At 40.6% G+C, this 23,151-nt stretch overlaps 1 protein-coding gene across 1 annotated transcript in view; it reads right to left on the minus strand.

The window, feature by feature from the left end:
* Nucleotides 1-23,151, minus strand: part of Uso1 (USO1 vesicle transport factor) — a 70,910-nt gene that overhangs the window by 21,250 nt on the left and 26,509 nt on the right. Inside the window, 8 exon segments of the mRNA XM_038335309.1 lie at nucleotides 1,684-1,704; nucleotides 3,027-3,238; nucleotides 4,116-4,270; nucleotides 4,741-4,829; nucleotides 9,545-9,685; nucleotides 13,062-13,240; nucleotides 17,807-17,927; nucleotides 23,062-23,117. Of these exon segments, the coding sequence (XP_038191237.1) occupies nucleotides 1,684-1,704; nucleotides 3,027-3,238; nucleotides 4,116-4,270; nucleotides 4,741-4,829; nucleotides 9,545-9,685; nucleotides 13,062-13,240; nucleotides 17,807-17,927; nucleotides 23,062-23,117 (974 nt within the window).

The raw sequence follows: 23,151 nt of genomic DNA on the forward strand, positions 1-23,151 counted from the left end.
GGACTAAATGGCTAGGGAACTGGGCAGGGCAGAAACCCAACAAGCCGGCCCCTCATGTTACATACCCTAGTTGGCTTGGGAGTCCCTGGGATCCACCTGCCTTTGACCCTGAGTGCTGGGGTTACAGGTGCACACCACCACACCTAGTTTCATGTCAGTACTGGAGATGAAAACGTAGGCCTCTTGTTTGTGAGGTAAGCACTTCACTCACCGAGCCATCTCAACAGCCCTTGTTTCTGTTTGAGACAGGGTCTGCATGTGCATCTCTGGCTGCTCTGAACCCGTTATTCATACCAGGTTGGCCTCACATATACACTGATCCTCCTGAGTCTGCCTCCACAGTGCTGAGCTTTAAGTTGTGTACCACCACACTCAGGAACAAATAAAATTTAAAGTTAACTCAAATAATCTTTAATATCAGCTATTATGCTTTTATAACTACGCTTTCTAAATAAAAACCCTGCTTATGCCTATTATGTTCATTCAAGTTAAACATTTTTGTATTGTTTACATTAACAAAAAGCTGTCACTTAAAATTTTTAAGTTTTTTTTTCTCATGAAAATAAGGTTCTAGAAGTTGGACATAGTAGGTCTACCTATAACCCTAGCACTGGGGAGGTAGAGGCAGGTTAGGTGTTCAAGGTCAACCTCAGTCACATAGTGAGTTCAAGGCTAGCTTGTGTTAAATGAGAGCTTGTCTCAAAACCATTCAAAACAAGTAGTTCTAGTGTCTTATGATCAGAATAATTTTTAGCGGTAGCTTCTAAGAACAAAGAATGAGAGTATTGATAAAATTACAAAAATAACTCTACAATTTGTGGTGAATGGTTAAAAAAAACAAGCCAATCAATTGAAAACATAATGTCTGTCTTTTAAATGATTGACATTTATACTACAAGACACATCCTAAATCAAAAATCCTGGGGCTGGAGGTGTGGCTCACTGGTAGAGCACTTGCCTAGCACATAGAAAGCCCTGAGTTTGATCCCCAGAACCACACAGGAAAACAGAGAAGCAGTACCTGCTGGCAGAAGTTGTCAAGTATGGGTGTATGAGTGTAGCTCCATGTTACACCACACTCACACGAAAGGGTAACTAGCTGGACCTCAGCTATTGCTGGTCGCACTGTATGACTAAAATACATGACTAGACAAGGATGTTAAGATATAAAAACTAAACCAAACTGAACATAAATAACACTCTCCCCCAGCATAGTAAAACCAATATGGTACCTGTAGCCTATAGATTATATGCAGAATAATCCGTAATACTACATTTAAAATTATAATTACAAAAATTTTATTATTGCACATTTTAGAAAGTCACGCATTTCTCCTTTACCTACTGATTAAAAGGCAGACTTTTATCCCTAAACTTGACTTTCTTTAAATTATTTTTAAGGGAAATAAAGAGACAAGCTTGGGGGAACCAAAATTGAGGAATCAGAGGACAGTGCAAGCAACCCTGGAAGAAGCCCAGGCCATAGGTTTAGTAGTCCCCATAGTCTTAGTAACCAGTCCAAGAGGGAATGGAGGAAACTAGAGCCACTTGTGACAGACAAACTTGCCAACACACGTAAGGTGAGTAGAACAGAACTTCAAACAAGCTGTTAAAAACCAACTGCAAAACCCAAGACAAGAAGCCCGTCAGAAGAAAAGGCCTCATCTTATCAAGTATACATACCCGTCTGTCGATCTTATCACCCTGCAAATTATACATCAAACATTATTCATAAACATTGCTTTAAATTACCTAAGTACAGAAAAATCCCTCAACTATGCTCTTAGTCTCTGCAATCTAAGCTGACAGATACTTAGTGGCAACAAAGCTCTAATCTTTGATAAACTTGGCACATAAGGTTAATTTCAGAGCCTTGTGATTACTTACAGGGGGTTAGACATCACCACTGTAAGTCTTCGTGTTACATAGACATTACAATTACAAAGGTAAGGTGTGCCTGTGGCCCATGACAGAGTTTTCACAACTTGACAACAGTTGTTTTCAACAGTGACGGTGAGCATCCAGCATTAAGTAAGTAAAGATTTGAAAATTTTAGTTTCTTTTTTAAATCATGAAGAGACAAGCGATGAATTGGCCACTGAAGTAAACCAATTCAAACAGCATTCAACTCTCTTCCCATTAGTTAATTTCTCCCCTAACTTCTATGAATAATGGTATTATTTCTTTAATAAAAATGCTCAAAAAAGGCCTGTGAACTGGGGGGATATAGCTCAATGGTAGGGGGTGTTTAGTAAGCATGAAGAAAAGAGTCTACTGCCCAGCAACAGCAACAACAAAAAGTTCAAAACAAAGAAACTGCAATGTGTGATGAAATTCCACAGTGCAGGCCACTGCAGTGCTGTGGGAACACGGAAGGGACCCTCCACTGCTAGACCAAGTAGAAAGAACAAGGGTTCATCCATAATTTAAGTCCTTCAGGACTTTGGCTTTAAAGTATGCTGAAGTATGTCTTCAACTGTTCAGAAGCAAGGCTAAGTGCACGTGGGCAAACCATGGAGTAAGAGAGGCACAGGCGCCCTGGCAAGCACCTTTCGCTTGTCCTCCACGACAGGCTGAAGGAACACACAGCCGTACCTGTGCTCATCTGTGTCTTGCTAGGCATATGAGAACTCAAACCCTGGAAATACACACTGCACATACTGTATATGGAATGGACTGCTACTGGGCTATTTTATTTGGGGGAGGGGAGAATCAACTGCTTCAGGAGAAAAGAGGGAGGCATATAACTATGATTTGCAGTTATTTTACTTTCTTTCCTTAACTGATCTGAACTCGCTGAGAAGAGAAAAAAGAAAGGGAAGAATCCCAGATAATTTAAGAAGAAAAGTAAAACTCAAAACAGCCCCGTGCCAAGAACTTGCGTTCTGTCATGCTGAAGCCCATATATCCACTTGGTAGAACTACTCCTGTACAAATAGTCTTCAGAGAGTGCTTTCTCTCCTTCTCCACCCCCGGTCACAGACATGACAACTCTGCGGCACCTCTCAGGAGCCGGTGGCCCTCACCTGGGAAAGGATGTTGGTACACTGCTGCAGCAGGGAAACCGGAGGGTTGCCAATGCTTGTGGCCAGCTGGACCCTGAGCAGCTGCTCCTTCTGGGTGGCGTTCCCCTGCAGCGCATGGGCGAGGGCCACAGCAGCACACCAGTTTGAAAGAGAATCTGTAGAAAACAGACCTCCGCAGAGCAGCTGACCAGCTGAGACCGAGTTACCTGTTGCTGCAAACAGATGGGAATGTTAGGCCCTGCGGAGTAACCCCACACTCACAAGCGTCGGAAGAACGTTTCCTACACCGGAACAGTACAAACACTACTGTGCACTATCTAAGACTTCAAACACAAAGGGACAGATGACAGAAAGGCGTCCCCTAAAAGGGTAGCTGCACAAAGAAATATAAGAACACGGCAGGCACCAGTCCGATGGTAACAACACAGAAAACTACCTTTATGGAAAACATCATTTCTAAAACAATCGGCACATTATTTCACTACCTCTAGCATTTTACTTTCATTTACAGAAAACATCTCTATGATAATATCCTTTACAAAAATTATTTTGGTAAAATACAATTAAATAGACTTAAATTTTTGTCTACCTCCTATATTTATGTAATTAAAATGAACTCACTAAAGTTTCCAATTATTTGTGTGAAATTGCTCTTACTATGAAAACAGCCATTTAAACACATCTCAAGTAAACTGAATACTGGAGAATCCATAAGTAATGGCTATACTCTGTTGTAGAATAGACCAAAATGTTGAGTGTTTCTAAGTGGGAGGATTTATCTTCATAGCACTGATTTGCTGGTGTTTATTACACACTAGGATTTGGGGTCACGGCTCTACCTGTGTAACTGCGTGTGTGTAATCTTCACAATTTTTCTAAAGGCATCATACCCATGTATGGACGAGTACCACATCCTCTCACATCTTAAGAAAGAGAGAGAAGTAGAAATTCTGCAATGCAGATCCAGGTGCAGTCTGACTTAGCTCTCCTCCAATCCAATCTAAGGCTTTCATCCGAGTTACTAGTACTTATGGCTAAAACATAAGCAAAGATTCAAATACAAGCTTGGAAAAAAAAAACTTTACTTGCCATCAATAGTGGAGGGTAGAAGTGTTGCCACGATTTCCCCTTGTCCTTTCTGGTTTTTATATAAAAAGCACTGGAAACAGTAGAGAACAGCACAGCGTAACACAAATGGCTGCCTTTCATTCACCATGGACATGAGAAGTACAACAATTGCTGGTCTGACAAGAGTGTAAAGAAAAGAATGAAACAGAGCATTAGAACCCAAATACATCAACTACCAGTCATTTTGTTGCTTGAAGTCCATAACCAGGACTCAAGTAACAGATATTTCCATCTTCATTTCAGAAAGAAGGGAGCTGAGGCTAAGAAAGTCCTGTGATTTGTGTCAACTGAAAGGCTGACAGCTGAACAAGTATTAGGTACCAATAGCATACAGTATTAATCACCAATATCCTTAAACAGAAGCATACAGTCTTAATTACCAACATCCTTATACAGAAGCATACAGTCTTAATTACCAATATCCTTAAACAGAAGCATAGTCTTAATTACCAATATCTTTATATTATTGGGCCATTCCACAACACACACTGACCTTTAAGCAGAGTAAGATGGGCACATAAGATCTACTAGCACCCAAACCTAAGTCTGACTTCCTCACAGGGACCTGGCATTTCCTGATTCTTACCTTGGGGGATTTGAAGGTGCATTCACAGAAGCAAAGTAGTCTTGGTTGACTTGGCATCCTCGGATAACTTCAGATACAGTATTTATGGTCTGTCAAGAATGAAAACAAAAGAACACTATGGAAAGTAAGTTAAGAGGGAAAAATCTATTTTCTAAGAAAATGTTACATCTTGCTTTTTTAAGTGTCAAAATTCAGACATGAAAAGATCAGTTAGAACATGATCATGCTGAAATGTTCTCTGGAGATCCTCCCAGGATGCTGGACACGGACACACGCCTGGAATCTCAGCACTGGGAGGCAAGAGGAAGGAAGAGCACAAGTTGAAGGCCAGCCCCATTTCCACAGCATGTCTGTGGGCTCCATGAGACCAGATCACAACTAAAACTAAAACCAAACAGAAGATTTGATTGCATGCAATTCGAAGCCTCATGGAATCTCAAATAATAATGTGCTGTAATAGGTGAGACTTATCCCCAGTCCCAACAAATCAGAGAAATGCTTAAAAATAAGATCAATGGACACACTTAAAATACAACAAACATAATGAACGTTCAATTTAAAGATTAAGTCGAAAACAACCTCCAAGAAAAGATAATGAAAAGAAAAACTATATTTCAGAGCAGTGTTGCACATAATAAACACGTCATCATTATCAACTAAAAATTCCTTTTAAAGATATCCGTAGGTTAAAAAATTTACAAATTTGTTAACAAAGTTCCAGGAGAACAGAAAAGATGTTATCAAGGAAGAGCAGCCACTGTCCTAGGTGAAGAAAGCGTGCCCACAGGAGGAAAGGGTCATCACTGCTGGGATGGGGACCAAACCCACAGTTAGCATCCGTAGTTTTCAGAAAACTAGAATTAAAGAAAAGATCCAAAAATAAAAAAGCAGACTGTAACGTCAGCACTCAAGAAGCTGAGGCAGGAGCACTATCTGGAGTTCATGGCTGGCCTAGGTAAGAGTGATATCCTGTCTCACAAATGTTTTATCTCTACATAAATCCTACTAACTTTAACATACATTTCAAAAAACAATCCTGGCATGACAGAAAGAAGCAAAATAAGAGAGCTGTGGGATTGGGGTAGCAGTTGGAGACAAGATGGACTTAAAGCAGAGAGAAAAGATGTGGGGCTCCCCTCTGTATGCTGTGAATACCACTGATTAATAAAGAAGCTGCTTTGGGCCTATAGAAAGGGTAGAATAGAGCTAGGCAGGGAAAACTAAACTGAATGCTGGGAGAAAGAAGGTGGAGTCAGAGAGATACCATGTAGCTGCCAGAGGGGGAAAGACGCGAGCTGCTAGCTGGAACCTTACTGGTAGGCCATGAACCTCATAAAATATAAAATAATGGAAATGGATTCATTCTAGATATAAGAGCTAGCCAATAAGAAACTAGAGGTAATGGGCCCAAGCAGTGATTTAATTAATACAGTTACTGAGTGATTATTTCAGGTCTGAATGAGTGAGTGGCCTCCTACAACAAACTGGCACACCAACATAGTCAACTATAACCATGTAAAACCTGAGAAAGCTTAAAAAAGAATTCTAGACATAAAAGAACAGAGTTAAGCACAGCTTCTTGGTAGCCAGCAATTATTTTTTTCAGATGGACTCTGATGGCAGCAAGTTTGAGAGAGGTCTTTCTGACTCAGCATTGGCAGCAAAAACTGTGCGGCTCCTTTAAGAAGGCTTCCTGGTTTGCCAGCACGAATGGCTCGCTATTTCGGGAGGTCCAGCTACAGAGCATTTAAGTGGGATCTATGAGCAAAGTGCTACAATTTGCTTAATGGCAACACAGACCTGTCGTGTGCCTAAAAATGGGGCAATGTACATGACTCTCAGAGGTAGCGAACATGCCTCTGCCATGCTGTACTAGGCAGAGCAAGCAGACAGGGCAGTGTTGGCCCTAGCCATGCCTGCTTAGCATTAAAAAAAAAAAAAGAGTGCTTTTGGTCAGAAAATAATTACAGATATACAGATACACAATAAAGACAGATTCAGATTAAAAAAAAAAGACCTCTAAATAGGTCACAGTGTTGGATAAATGTATGTAGGCTTGGGAGAGAGAAGAAAAAGAGTATAGGGAATTATAAAAAGAAGTAAATAGTATTTTTAAAAAAATAAAGCAAAGTTTTAAAAGAGTGACAGAGTACAGACAGTCACAGATTAAAAGGAATAAAGAAAAATAAGCCAAATAAAGATGGAAAATACACAGAGAGTCTGGATTTTGAATACTACTGTGTTTTCTTTGAATTTTTTGACTGTTGTGCTAAGTACAGAGAGACATTTCATTGTACAGGCTGCTAGGCTAAACCAACATATCTGTTTTAGAGGGATCTTGACTTCAAAATTTGGGTCTAAGGATAAGTTGTTTGGAAAAGAGGTTCTTCTTTTGTTTCCACAGAAGATGAGAACCTGTGGATTTCTTCCAGACTAGTGTGGTTTGATGGACCAAGAACCCCCCCAAAAGGTCGCTCTGAACACCTCCAAAAATTACTTCACCCAACAAAAAGCAGGAAGCAGTTTGGAGAGAACTATGTCCAAAATCCCAAAAATTGTTTATAAATGTTTGTTTATACTTAAAGGAGGATATGCTAGAGATATGAATACTTGTATTGGTATGAATCATGGTCAACTGACACAAATTTACAGTCAATGTTGTTATATGTATATGTCTGCTCTTAATTAAGGTATTGTGTTTATGCAGCTCATTTAAAAATATAATGTATCATTAAAAATGCAGAATAGTCTTCTATAATAGTCAAATTTTTAGTCATACTAGTTAGGTTTTCTAGATATAAAGAGATATATTTCAGTTATATAGGTATTCTTCAAATCTTTCAGAGACCTTCAGAATATAGCATTTAAAACATTTTAATAACTTAGGTCTTTTCATAACATTGAGATTCATCTGCTCCTGGCAGCATGAATCTACTTCAAGAGGAGGATGGGCATTGAAGAGGCTCCTTAAGTCGTTGGTTAGTCGTCTGGGCAAGAAACTCTTGCATGGACTTCTTGGTGTTATGCTGTGTGAACTGGACATGCAGGACCCAGAGACAAGTGACTGTTGAAGGTGAGACAGTCCTTTGGGGTTCCTGTTTCATGAAGGAGACTGCCAGACATTCTGCAGGACACAGAAGAAAGTGACTGACAAACTACCAATATAGGTGGAACTGTCTTTGAAATTTCCTGCTTCATGGAAAAGTCTGCCAGATACCATGGGCCTGTAGGCTTAAGATGGAAGTCCCAATGATACAGAAGAACTTTTAGGTGACTGTCCAGGAAGTGAGATGTCTGTCAATTTTAGAGTTTTGGAAGTTGCTTACAATGCACTTCCTGTTTACTTAGGTATTATTATATCCTTCTGGAGTCTTTGATGGAATTGAAGAATAGGCAGTTATAGTTTTCCTTAGTTTGACAAAAGATAAAGTAGATATAACATTGTAACTGTAATTCTTGCTTGTTACCTGTTTTGTTATACGTAATTTTACTATGTTAAAGTAAAAACTTTCCTTTTTATCTAGACAGAAAAGGGGAGGTGAGGTGGGGTTCCCCTCTGTATGCTGTGAATACCACTGGTAAATAAAAAAGCTGCTTTGGGCCTATAGAAAGGGCAGAATAGAGTTAGGAAGGAAAAACTAAACTGAATGCTGGGAGAAAGAAGGCAGAGTCAGCAAAAAGCCATGTAGCCCTGCCTGAGACAGATGCCAGATGGAACCTTGCCGGTAAACCACAGCCATGTGGTGATACACAGATTAATAGAAATGGGTTAATTTAAGATATAAGAATGAGCTAGAGCTGGGTGGTGGTGGCACATGCCTTTAATCTCAGCACTCGGGAGGCAGAGGCAGGTGGATCTCTATGAGTTCAAGGCCAGTCTGGTCTACAAGAGCTAGTTCCAGGACAGGCTCCAAAGCTACAGAGAAACCCTGCCTTGAAAAACCAAAACAACAACAACAACAACAACAACAACAAAAAACCAAAAACAAACAACAACAACAACCCAAACACTGACACACTGACAAAGCTGCCCAGGCCACTGAGGGTCACTGAACACCTGAAAGACGCCACTTTAGAGAAGCAATGTTTGGAGGGGGGAAAGATATTTATGCTGCACTTGGGAAGCAGAGGCAGGTGGATCTCCATGAGTTTGAGGCCAGCCTGGTCTACAGAGTGAGTTCCAGGACTAGCTCCGTAGCTACACAAATAAACCCTGTCTCAAAAAACAACCCCCCCCCTCAAAAAAATTAATGGAAAACATTTCCAGATGATCAGTGTGGTGGTTTGAACAGGAATGGCCCCCACAGACTCACATGTTTAAATGTTGGCATACAGGGAATGGCACTATTAGGAGTTGTGGCCTCGTTGGAGGACGTGTGTCACTGTGAAGGAGGGCTTTTGTACACGGATACTACACATTTGTTTCTCAGCTACTCAGCCCCGAATAATCACACAGAAACTATATTAATTACAATACTGTTTAGTGTATTTCTAGCTAGCTACAGAGAAAAATCCTGCCTAAAAAATAAAACAACAACAACAATAACAAAAAAGAGTTGAGAGCTGCTATGGTCATAGTGTCTCTGCATAGCAATAGAAACCCTAACTACGACAATCAGCTAAGTTTAACATTGTACATTATGGAACCTGAAGAAAAGAATATGCCTTTTGAAACTAACACTGCCATTATCATGTAGTATGTGAGGAAGCTATCATAAAAATGGTTAGCTGTTACCACGTTTCCTTCAATTAGTGTCTAATTCCTAGGATTCCCAACAGTGGCCTCTGTCTTTCCCTCGTTTACCTCGGTCAGGATATCAGCAGGAATTCCCGTAGCCATCAGAATGGTGCAAAGCTGCTGCAGTAACCCACACTGGAACATGGCCTTCTGACAGCTGCTGGTCGCACCAGGGGGGTTGGTAGGAGACACTAGTACTCGGACAAGCTGTGAACAAGATAAAATTTGGCTTTTAAAGATCTGCAGCAGGGCATGGTATTGCATACCGGGGAGGTGGAGGCAGGAGGAGACCCTGTCTCAAAAAATCATTTGTAGAGGCGTGAGACAAAGCTGACCCACGCGGATAGAACCATCTGTTGGGGTATTCCCTAATATGCTCACCATAGCTAAGCATGGCCCCTTTCTCCTATGGCAACAGTGTTAGTACTCTGCTATTTGCTTAATGCTGTCCCTTTCAGGTGATTTGAACTCTCACAGAACAGTATCTGCTTCAGTCATTTCTGGACTGAAACAACAAACACAGTATTTACAAATAAGACATATACAATATAAAATTGAATTCAGGTACAAGGTGGCAGACTCCTAGCAGAGAAAGTGGGAACTATCTAATGACAGAGTGGGTCTGAAACAGACGGCCTGAGTTCCATGACTTTCTCTAACCCTGGAGATAAAGAGGCTAAAACTAACAGCTGGAGGCCTGACAGAGACTCATGCACCAGGTGGGGCTGGTTTCATTATTAAATCCCTACAGTTTCATGCTTACTCTGAATCTTAACACTAAGTTTCAGAAACAAACCATTATTTAGGCCCAATTACATCTTCAAAATAACTAAATAATGGCTTATATTTTTACAAACTAGTCATATGATTTATATGAAAAAACGTTTTATACCTATTATAATATATATATGAGAAAACTAACTTAACAAAAGTGCCAGACAAATGTCATCCATGACTTTATTGCAGATATGCTGAAGAATTCAACTAAAACACTAACATCACTACAGACAGGACTATCACAGATTCTGTTTCCCTGATAAAGATGACTTTCTGGAGAGGGGCAGAGAGGCGATGAGATAATTAATGAAAAAAAAAATCTGAAAGTGGTGTTTTGCTAGGTGTAGTGAGTGGCACATCTTAAATCTCAGCACTCAGGGGACAGTCAGGCCAGGGCCACATAGTAAGAACCTATCAATAAAGAGCAAGCGAGAAGGAGAGAGAGGGGGGGGGGGGGGGAGGAGGAGAGGGGAGGGAGGGGAGAGCGAGCACCAGCCTTCCAGTTTTCAAAGGTTTAGGATTATAACTGTAACAATGAATATAATGAAACAGTTCCGTCAGTGCACAGCTATTCTAACGAAAACAATGGTGCACTTTCAGATGAGCAAACCTAAATAAAACTGGAGAGACACTGCAGATGCTCTAAAAAGACCAACTGCAGCTGCAAAGTCATGAACTCAACTACTCCTTCCCTGAGGTGGAGAAAATATTATGATGAACGAATCTCAGGTCCTTTGCCTTGAAGTCCATGGTCTTCACTAAGCATGTGACAGGGACATTTCAGTGAGGGAGGCAAGGCAGGTTTATCCACTTGTTTTATTTTTTGAGACAGGGTTTCTCTGTGTAGCCCTGGCTGTCCTGAACTCTCAAAGATCCACTCGCCTCTGCCTTCCTAGTGCTGGGATTAAAGGTGTGTGCCACCGCCCAGCTGTTGATCTACTTTTTTAAAGTTAAAAAACAAAATAAAACCCTATAACAAACCTGCATATAGATGTACTTTATAATACAGAGCATAAAATATACATATATATGTAGTTCATAATATATAGAACTATACTGCATTTCTCTGTTTACATGAACATGTACTTCAACTTTTTAGGCAGTAATATACTTGTCTTGGAACTCTGTAGACTAGGCTGGCTTTGAACTCAGAGATCCCCTTGAGCCTGCCTCCCAAGTACTGCGATTAAAGATGTGCACCACCACACCTAGCCAGTAATACAATTTTTAAACTAATCTTTCTTTAAAATAATTCTAAAATTTTCTTTTCTTTTGGTGTTAAGTAAGTTGGAAATAGGACTGAGATTCAGAGAGAGAGAGTGTTAAGATAAAATGTTCTTCAAGAGAAAGCTAACTCTTGTTTTTTGTTTTAATTTTTTTATTGGCACTGAGGACCCAACCCAGAGCCTTGTGCTTCCTAGTCAAGTACTCTACCTCTGAGCTAAATCCCCAAACCCTATTTTAAAAATTTTATTGTGTGTGTGCGTGTGTGTGGGGGAACTATATGAATGAATGAACAGGCCATGTGTTTGTTGGTGTGTGAAGAGGCCAGAAGAGGGCATCAGATCCCCGAAACTTGGAGTTCCCAGCAAATGTGTGCTCCCTAATATAAATGCTGGAACCAAGTCTGGGTCCTCTGGAAGAGCAGCGAATGTTTTTAACCACCGAGCCATCTCTTCAGTCCCTCAAAAAATTCTTTACATGGTCCTCTATGTCATAACACAGCTATACCGCTCCAGGTCCAAAGGACACAGAGACATCTGCATATCAGTCAGTGGTCACTTCAACACCATGCACAAGTTAAGTTAGGGAACCAACTTGAGTGTCCAACAGCAGATGATTACAAATTTGGAATATATACAAAACAGATTTCTCTCAACCATAAAGTGTGAAGGTGTGGTAACCAAGAGATAGTTCAGTGGTTAAGAGCACTTACTGCTCTTGCAGAGGACACAAGTTTGATTCTCAGCCCCTAAATCTGTGGTGACTCAAAATTCCCTGTTAACTCCAGCTTCAGGGTCTACAACACTCTATTTTGGCCTTCATGGGCACCCATACACAAGTGGCATACATATTCTCACACACACAGATATAAATAAAAATAAAATAAACTTTAAAAAAAAATGGTATTTATTTGTAGGAAAGTTAATCCAACTAGAGATACCCATGCTAAATGAATAAGCCTGTCATAGAAAAGAGAAACGTCAAACATTTTTTGTCATTTGTGGTTTTTGGACTTCTTTTTTAAAAATTTTTTAATGTGTAGCCCAGGCTGGCCTCGAACTCATGATCCTCCTGCCTCTGCCTCCTTCAGCAACTCCTACCGGTGTGTGCCGCCACAACCTGCGGTTTTTAGACTTTTTCATAAGCACTATCTATAGAACTGAGGAGATAACAACAGGGGAAAGGGTATGGCAGAGAGTAGGAGGGCACAGGACAAGCACGTGGTCAGCATAGAATATATACTTTTAGCTGACAGGGGAAAGGCTCCTGATAACCTGAGTTATAAATTACCCTGTGTGGGACTCACATGGTAGAAAAGACTGTTTCTCTCAAGTTGTCCTGACCTCCACACACAAGATGCAATAACATGCTCAGTCAGATACACTAATATGTTAATGAAAACGCTCTTGTATAACATATTACTGTACGTAATGAGTACATGAATCTAAAAAAAAAAAAAAAGATTTTACATCTCCCCTAAAACCAACTAAAAATCCTGTATTTGCAAATGGGAGTGATTTTCTTTTCACTGAAAAATATTCCTGACAAAATTTGATCACAGTGATGTCTAAAGACAACATACCTGCAGCATTAAATGTAGATTGGTCACTTTCTGTGCTGACCAACCAGAATTTTCATCTCCAACTTCAAACCAAGGTTTCATACGTTGAATATACGAGCCTTCTTTAAAAAAGTTTTGATTGGAATTGTTGTTTTTTAACAAGTTCTGAAGCAAAATCAAACAATCTTCTACTACTATACCTGGGGAAGAATGAAAAATGGCAGCATTAAGGCTAATGACATCTGAAGGAACTCAATCTAATGTTCTAAAGTGTGTATATCCATGGTCAGTACGGTACAGCAGCAGCCTGTTCTGACCCCGGCCTTCTGCCTGCCTCTGTGCGTTTTCTCAGCCCATAGCAACTTGTCTGTCCAACCCCCTACAGAAGCCATCTACCACATTCACACACAAGCTTAAATACCAAGTGCTCAGTACTGGGCAAGACTCAAGAACTAGTTAGAGCGTCACACACAACCTTCTAGAGACTTGTTCTTTCCACTACATTATAATCCACAACACAGAAGTTTATCAATGTCCTATATACCTCTGCATTCTTGGCAAGGACAAGAAAAAGACTTCAGATGTATATTAAATATTAACCATTTATTGACTGATTCCATCCCACTTTATATGATCTCTGAGACCATCTGACACTTGTCCCTGCCTATCCCTGGTGTTTTCCTCATCTGGCTGCTCAGGCTACTTCTCATGGCTCCTGTCTGCCACACCCTTCTATTTCTCTGCTTACAAATATCACTCTTGTGTGCAATTTCACCCACTCTATGGCCCCTGTTATTATCTCAGTGAAGACCTTCCCATTGACCTCTACCAAGTGTTAGAACAACCATGAGTTCCTGGTTCCTCTGTGAAGTACAGAGTGTTCAAGATGCTCACTGTTCTAGGCCTTAGTACACGCACACCTTTGGTCCTGCTAGATAAATGTACAGTGGGGTAAATGCACTTGCTGACAAGCCTGGTGACCTGAGTTCAACCCCCAGGACCCACGTGGTAGGAGAGGCACTCTTGCAAGCTGTCCTCTGATTCCCACACATGTGCTGTGACAGACAACGCACTAAATAAAGTAGATGTGAAAAACAATCTAAGCAACTGCCTCTTAGAGCAGGCTTATAGTCAGAGAACCAGGACAATCGGCACCTCCAGCTGCTCTCCTCCCGAGTTCCCTCACTGTCACCATCCATCAGTGTGAAGCAGTTACAAAGGATGCTCAAATGCTGGCAAAGTGCTGAAGATCACAGTTCACTCTTCACGCTGAAAAACTGAGTCTTGACAAATGTAGAATCTGAGAAGGTACCATTACAGTACCAAACACAACAGTCTCATCACAAAAACTGCCCTATATCCCCTTTCCCCCATCCAAATCCCAGAAGACTGCCTCTACAGCCTTTCCCAGAAAGCTGTTAAACTGGAATCACTCAACAGCATGCACTTAAGGTTCCCGACACCTTTCTGTAGCTTGACAACTTTTATTGCTGAGTAAGATCTAATTTTCTGAACCCATTAGCATTTATCCATTCACCCACTCAAGGACACCCTGATTACTTCCATGTTTTAGAAGTGGAAATAAAAAGCTTCTATGAACATCAAGTGTAGTTTTTCTGTGGATATAAGTTTTAATGTAATATGTATAAGTATGAAGCAGCATTACCATTAGATCACACAGCAAGATTGTGTTTAGCTTTGTAAGAAACTGTTACTGTCTTTCACACTGGCTGCACCCCTTTGAATTTCTATCAGCAATGCATTTCTGCTTTCTATACCCTCAAGAGCATCTAGCAGAATTAGAATTTTGGACTTTCATCACTGCAATTCTTTGCAATCGCCTAATGACATGATGCTGAGTGTTTATTTGTATGTTACTGCAAACTCCAATCTCTTCTTCAATGAAGAATCTGTTCAGATATTTTGACTGGTTTTAAATCTGCATTTCTTTTCACCATTATGTTTTTAAGTCCTCTTTCAGATACAAGTTTTAGTACTACTTTATCCCCACCCATGCTGTTACTGAATTCGCTTAATAGAGTCTTTTGTAGAACACAACTTTGCAATTTTGTTTTGTTTTTATGGTTTTTCAAGATAGGATTTCTCTGTGTAGCAGTCCTGGAACTCACTCTATAGAGGAGGCTGGGTTCGAACTCAGAGATCAGCCCGCCTCTGCCTCCCAAGTGCTGACATTAAAGACATGCAGCACTGTGTATGACTTGCACCTTTTCAGGTTTTTTAAAAAGATTTATTTATATAATTTATTTAGTATATAGTGTTTTGCCTGCATATACACCTGCACGTCAGAAGAGAGCACCAGATCTCATTGTAGCTGATTGTGAGCCACCATGTGGTTTTTGGAAACTGAACTCAGGACCTCTAGAAGAGCAGTTAATGCTCATAATCTCTGAACCATCTCTCCAGCCCCACACCTTTTCAGTTTTAATAAAGTCCCATTCATCAGTTTTTCCTCTTAAGGATCATGGTTTTGGTACTGTATCAGGGTCTGCTCTTTGTTTGACCACGCTATCTGCAATGATTATTTGCATGCATCACCCATGTCTGGCTCATTTAAACTATTTAAACTCAAAGGAAAGCAAATTTGGCTCCAGAATGTTCTATTTTGCTATTTTATGGTTTCCCTGAGACCTTCAAGTCTTCAACCAAATAATTTTCTCCCTTTTTAGAGATTTATTTTCTAACCTGTCTTCAGGACACACAGCTATAACCTTAGCACCTGGAGGCCAAGGCAAAATTACCAATAACTGAAGGGCAGTTTGAGTTGATAAGATATGAGTAAGATACTGATTAGAAATGTTTGAGATCAAGGTTGCTCCTGTCATAAGTTCCCCCATACTGTAAAGAACAGTACTGTGCCTTGACCAGAGAGACTTCATTTTAAAGCAGCCTTTGACTCAATTTTGAGGCTGGAAGGCCATTCTGCACGCAGGAGGACAGATGAACAATACCCTCTTTTTAGCTCCACCCGTAAGGCACAGCAGGAAGGGTCCCCATACATTTACTGGGGTGAACTGAGATGTATGGGGCACATGGCATATTAAGATCATATTAGGAAAACAAAGTCCAAGAACTCGTTAGGCGCTAGTGAGCTGGATGGCTCAGTGGGTACTAGCCTGGAGCCTGCCTTTACCCCTGGGTCCCACCTAAAGCTGCAAGAAGAGAAACTACTCCATAAAGTTGTCTTCTAACCTCCACACACAGATGCAGCCCCTCCTCCCCACTACCCACTGTACCACACACACATTTTTTCTTTAAGATTTATTTATTTATCATGTATGTTGTTCCGCCTGCACATATACCTGCACTGCAGGCCAGAGGAAGACACCGATCTCATTATAGGTGGTTGTGAGCTACCATGTAGTTGTTGGGAATTGAACTCAAGACCTTTGGAAAAGCAGCCAGTGCTCTTAACCTGAGCCATCTCTTCAGCCCCACACACGAAAAACTTTTAAAGAACTTAAGAACTCATCAGACACACCAAACCAAGGGAAGAGTCCAACTCCCTCGTATGATTCCCCATAAAGCAGTGGACACTCAGTACCAGGACAGGGATAATCCCACTCATCTGTCATCTGACCATCCAGTACGTGCCTCAAAGATGAACAGACAGAGAACTTCCAACTATCCCAGGGGCTTCAAGTCTACTTGGTCCCCGCTAATGTACTTGACAAACAAGCATTTGCTTGTTGTCCTGTCTGAAACCACTGTCCATTCATCTGCCCTTTTGTGCCTCTAGGGCCATCCTTCACCTTGCTCCTCCAGCTCAACTGACCCTGCATTCCACTCCAATGTTAACACCAGCAGCTGCAACCTGTAGCACGAATAGTAAGAACCCAGAGACAGATACTTGGGTCCAACCTGAAGGTCTGAAAAGAAAAGCAGCCAGCCACTGGCTCTTACCTCTACTTCAGACCAAAATGGCGATCCTGCCTCCACAAATCCTCAGACTGAGACTGATCTGAGACCTGACTCTTCCTGTTTTATACTCCTCTCTAGTACTGGGATTAAAGGCGTGCACCACCCTGCCCAGCCTCTATAGCTAACTAGCGTGGCTATGGGATTAAAGGTGTGTGCCACTGCTGCCTGGTCTGTAAGGCTGACCAGTGTGGCTGTTTTACTCTCTGATCTCTGGGCAAGCTTTATTTATTAAAATACAAATGAATTGCCTGCCACTACAGCAACTTCTCCGGTATTTTTGAGAAGCTCAGTTTAGTTCATTACATACTCATACAGACTCCATTGTTCTATCAGCTTCCCTGACTTCTGAAGACTCTTAACCCTGCTGTAGCCCCTTAGCTCTATGTAGTCCATATCTACACATATAATGATATACTTACTGAGGGATATATTCTTAGTTATTAAGATGTCAATAAAGAACTTGTGTTGGCAAAGTGGGAGTATCTGCAAGTTGCTGCTTCTGAAACCACGATGCCGTGGGAGCTGACTGTTCCTCAAGGAATTCTGACACCGCAGAAGACGCGAATGTGCTCTTCTGTGTTTTGCACAGCGCACTCACAATGCAGATAGACTCTTGTCTTTCCTCCCCACCTAGCTTAGATGTTCACAGAGCTACACTTCTTCTGTCTAAGCGATAACTTGCTGAGGGCTCCTGTCTCACTGACCATCCAGGCCTGTGTCCCAGAAAGGCTGAAATCATGTAGTCAAGCACATGTCCTGCTGTGAAACCATGGTGACCACCCCAAAAGAGTGAGTACCACGCTGCCTTCACAGCCTCTCCCTCTTACCTCCGTCACTGTTCCCCTCCTCTGTAATAATGTCCAGTAGCCTCTCAAAAGCATTTTCAAAAGCAACGATCTTCTGGATTGCTCCGTTGCCCCTTGTTAGCGCCTGCAGCAGTAAGACACCCTATGGGAAAGAAAGATGGCGTTTGCTTGAGCATGAACTTTACTGGGCACCTAAAATTACTTTAAAATCACAGAATCCTATAATAAACAGGATTTTACAAATCCAACTGTTTCACTCTATATATATGCAGAAAGATGTAGAGGGCAGAGAGAGTTTAACAATCTGCTTCTCTGAAGGTCACAGATCACAGAGGGATGGGGCCTTGGTAACCGTTCCCATCTAAGAGGTCTCTTTTTACCATATCTGGTAAAAACACAATGACTGCATACTCATCCATCACCATGTAGTTTCCATAAGCAGAGAGTGATCATTCTCAGACTTACTCTTCTTAAAATAACAATACAAATGACCAAATACCATCACATTCTAACAGAACTTCTACAGAGTTCAGGAATTCTTGCAAATACCTGGTCCCTGATTCTCACAGTTTGATTTTAAATCAACAGAAAAAGAAATGAAAATTCATGCCTCATGAATAGTATGCCCTCCAAAAAGTTTACAGAAGGTACTTGTGGTATGGCTTTTTGTCCCACAGCCTTTGTGCCCATCCTTTCTGAACTGGGGTGGGGAGAACAGCTGTCCTGCCACCAATGAGGCAGTAATCCAGGAATGCACTGTCAATTTTACAAGGACAGCCACGGTGTGGGCTTCAAGAAGCATGTCCATGGGCACTCAGAAAAATCCATAATTCGTCATGGAGGAGATGGGGCTCCAGGTGTTTGTGGGGACTCCAGATGCGCACATGGGGACTCGAGATTTATTTACTGATAAGAGCTCAACAAAGCTATCTGGGCCAAGGTAAAGGAATGTTCCACAGTATATAATGGTAACTTATGACCCTGTTAACACAATTCAAAATCTACAGTCAATATGGATGAGACTCCATTGCTGCTGAATGTCAAATAGAGCTGTGTAGCTGGCACACAAAGGAAAGGTTAAATTAAATAAGTCTTTGCCCTTTTATCTTTTTCCAGCTTATTAAGCTGCATAAGTTTATACATTTTGTCATTTACCATTAAAAAAACCTTATGTTACTGCTTCTTACTCATTTCTGTCTATGGATATGGGTGTTTTGCCTGCATATATACCTTATACTACTTGCATGCATTATGGTGGTCATAAGAGGGCATAGGACCCCTAGGAACTGGAATCACAGACAAATTATGAGCTGACATGTGTGTGCTGGGAACTGAATTCAGGTTCTCTGGAAGAGCAGTCACTATTCTGACTGATGAGCCATCTCTCCAGCCCTATTATTTCAGTATTACACTGCAAGTACTTATGAGTTCGTAGGTGGCCACATGGTTAAAGAGACAATAAATATCTCACGGGAAAAAGCACAGCTTCTACCTCAGAGGAAAAGGTTTGGCCCCATAGGGACCTCAAGCAAACAGGTTATCTGAGTCTCATGATAGCAGATGAGCAGTTGGCTATTACTGACGGGCAGCTAAGCTTCCGTACAAATTTGAGAATACCCACATCTTGTTGGACTCATTCTACATCTTTTCCTGGTTTTCAAATTTCAACACTAACATGAAAGAAAGTTAAAAAAGAATTTAGATGTCCAATTCTCCTGCCAACTTAATGCTGCCAAGTTGAATTAACTTGCCAAAAGACGAACACTAGTGCACACAAGATAGAGAAGAACTCTGAGTGTTAAAGTTGGGCACTAAAATAGCTGTTCTACGTACTAAGATGTCGTAATGTTAAGCCGCAAAATATACAATCCCATGCTTCCAGGATACTTATGTGAAAAACAGAACAATATCCTGAATCCTCTGTTGTAGATGGAGCGGCGGGCTGCGTCCCACCACCCGGCTAGCTTTACACCCGAAATAACAAAACACAAACTATACTCATTTAAACACTGCCTGGCCCATTAGTTTTAGTCTTTTATTGTCTAATTTTCACATCTTGCTTTAACCCATATTTAGTAATCTGTGTAGCACCACAAGGTGGTCGCTTACCAGGAGAGATCTTAACCTGCATCCATCTCAGAGAGGAGAAGCATGGCAACTGCTTATGGCGACTGCCTGAAGCATCTGCCTCACTGCCTTTTACCCAGCATTCTGTTCTGTCTACTCCGCCTACCTAATTTTCTATCCTCTTAAAGGGCCAAGGCAGTTTCTTTATTAATCAATGAAAGTAACACATAGACAGATGACTCTCCTCCATCACTCTGTCATGTTATTGTTTTAAATATCAAAGAGTCTTACTATGCAGGTGTGGCTTCTGTGGAACTCTCTGTATACATTAGATTGGCCTTAAACTCACAGAGATCCTCCTGCCTCTGTCTCCAAAGTGCTTGGGGCTAAAGGCATATTCTATCACACACAGATGCCATAGAATCTGAAAGACTGAAAGTAGGAAAACAACATCTACAGAGTTTACCATTTTAAAATCTCAATATTTATTAGTAGATTGTTTTCCTCTTATGCTAAATAGGTCAATTGAAACCAAGAAAATACAGGTATAAAACATAATACCAAGACATTAGATGCTACAACAAAAATAAAACAATTTCCATTAAAAAAAAATAACAGAAGTCAACAAAGACAATTATCTTACCTGTTGCAAATAAAAACCAAAGCCAAGAGTAAGAAAAAAGGCCAAAAGTCAGAGAAAAATAGACTTAAACCGTGATAAGGGTGGTGCCACAGAGGATACTGGGTAGAAAAGATTTGTGGAGGTTTGAAAGAAAATGGCCCCCATAGGGAGTGGTACCATTAGGAGGTGTGGCTTTGCTGGAGTAGGTGTGGCTTTGCTGGAGTAGATGTAGCTTGGAAGTGTGTCACTGTGGAAGGCAGACTTTGAGGTCTCACAGATGCTAAAGCCACACCATGTGACACAGTTGCTTCTCCTGCTTGCAGGTCGAGATAGATGATTTGCAGCTCCTCCTCCAGCACTATGTCTGCCTACACGCCACCATGAAGATAATGGACTAAACCTCCGACACTGTAAGCCAGTCCCAGTTAAATGTTTTCCTTTATAAGAGCTGCACTGGGCCTTGAGAGGAGATGGCTCAGGGGCTAAGAGTACTGGCAATTCTTCCAGAGGTCCTGAGTTCAACTCCCAGGAACCACATGGTGGCTCACAACCATCTATAATGAGACCTGGTGCCATCTTCTGGCATGCAGGTATACATGCAGGCAGAACACTATACATAATAAATAAATAAATTAAAAAAAAAAAGAATTGCTCATTTGACACAATTGGTCATGGTGTCTCTTCATAGCAACAGAAACTCTAAGAACAAAGCACCTGATAAAGTTACATAAAAATGTAAGTTTTATTTTGTACAATGAATATATGCTTGAAGAAGGAATTAAGGCTGTAAAAGAAAAATCAAGGTAGGCATATGTTAAAAACCAATTTTATATCTGAAAATCAAAACAAATTCTGATGACATCAACAAAGACTTAGGGAAGAAGAATTTCTTCATTTGATGATTCAAACAGCTTCTTATTTAAACTGGGGGCTGAAAAGAAACCTTGAGTTTAAGGTATACAGTTGTAGTTTATTTAACTTAAAAACTACTTATGTGACTAAGTATGTACGTGCCTGCTTGTCTATGTATGTACCACATCATACAAGTGCCTGTGGAGGCCATAAGACAGAATATGACTCATTGGAACCAGAGTAATAGGTATGATGAGCTTACTGATGTGGGGACTGGGAACCAAACCCTGGTCCTCTCTAACAGAAGCAAATATTCTTAACTGTTGAGCCATAGCTCTAGTCCCTATAGGCATATTTTAATTACGGAAAAAATCCCAAATTATTCCTGATAGATGCTCATTTAAATAATACAGTTTAAAAAATAAGATGTAATGTAGGTGCAGAGATTTATGTCTGTAATGCTAACACGCAGGAGGGAAGCTCAAATTTTAAGCCCAGCTTGGGCTAAAGAGTGAGATTCTGTGTCAAGACAAACAAACAAATTAAAAAACTGTAAAACTATTTAAATATTGATGAATAAAGATTTATTTTTTGTAAGTTTTATTATAGCATTTTATTATCTATAATACTGCTTTGCCATTCATATTACAAAATTTGTCTTTATTTTATGTGTGTGAGTGCATGTGTACCATGTACAAGAGTGGTGCCTGCAGAGGTGCCGAATGCCCTGGAACTGGGGTTACAGATGCATGTGAGCTGCCAACTGGTGCCAGGAACTAAAGCTGAATCCTATCCAAGAGTAGCAAGTGCTCTTAACTGAGCCATCTCTAGCCCCACTACAACAAAATTTTAAATGCTAAGCTTAAAAAATACACACACACACACACACACACACACAAAATCTATATCTATCTATCTATCTATCTATCTATCTATCTATCTATCTATCTATCTATCTGTCTATCAATCACATATTACATGGACCACAAGACAAGGGTTGGGTTTGGTTTAGTCCTGTTTCTGCTTTGCGTTAACCCGTTAGAAAATCATATGCAAATATTGAAGTACACACTAGAATGGAAGATGACCGCACAGCAGTCACACTCTGAAGTTAAAGAGATTCTCAGTGAACATCCTTTGGACACATATTCAGTGAAATAAGAATGGGGAAGTCAAGTGCAACATTTTGTAAACTTACATCATTTAATGTCTCAGAAGACAATTTCTGAGGTGAAATTCTTTATTTTTTTAAAAAAAGATTTATTTATTTATTATGTATACAGTGTTCTGCCTGCATGTAAGCCTGCAGGCCAGAAGAGGGCAACAGATCTCACTGAAGATGGTTGTGAGCCACAATGTAGTTGCTGGCGATTCAATTCAGGACCTCTGGAAGAGTAGTCAGTTCTTTTTAACCTCTGAGCCATCTCTTTGAGGTGGAATTCTACATCAATATTTAGAAAGCTTAAATATTACACAGAGAAACCCTGTCTCGAAAAGCCAAAAGGAAAGCTTAAACATATGGAAGTAGTAAATTTGAAGAGCAAATGGTTTATCTAACTCTAAATACTTGCTAGGCAGAAGACAAGAAAACAATACAAGTTTAAAAGGTCTAAACGATTGACCATCATCCCACCTTTCCTAAACTAACTTTTCTTAACTTAAAAAAAAAAAGATTTCATTCACAAAGAGAGAAAGTAAGCATCATGTGGGCTCCCCCACCCCAAATTGAACTTACATCATTACGTATAATTTCTCTGGAATCTGCCAGTAAGTCCATAAGTCTGGAAACACCTAGAACACAAGAACAACCATGAGGAACATACAG

Source organism: Arvicola amphibius, chromosome 1 (genome assembly GCF_903992535.2).
Source record: "Arvicola amphibius chromosome 1, mArvAmp1.2, whole genome shotgun sequence".
In the NCBI taxonomy this organism is placed as follows: domain Eukaryota; kingdom Metazoa; phylum Chordata; class Mammalia; order Rodentia; family Cricetidae; genus Arvicola; species Arvicola amphibius.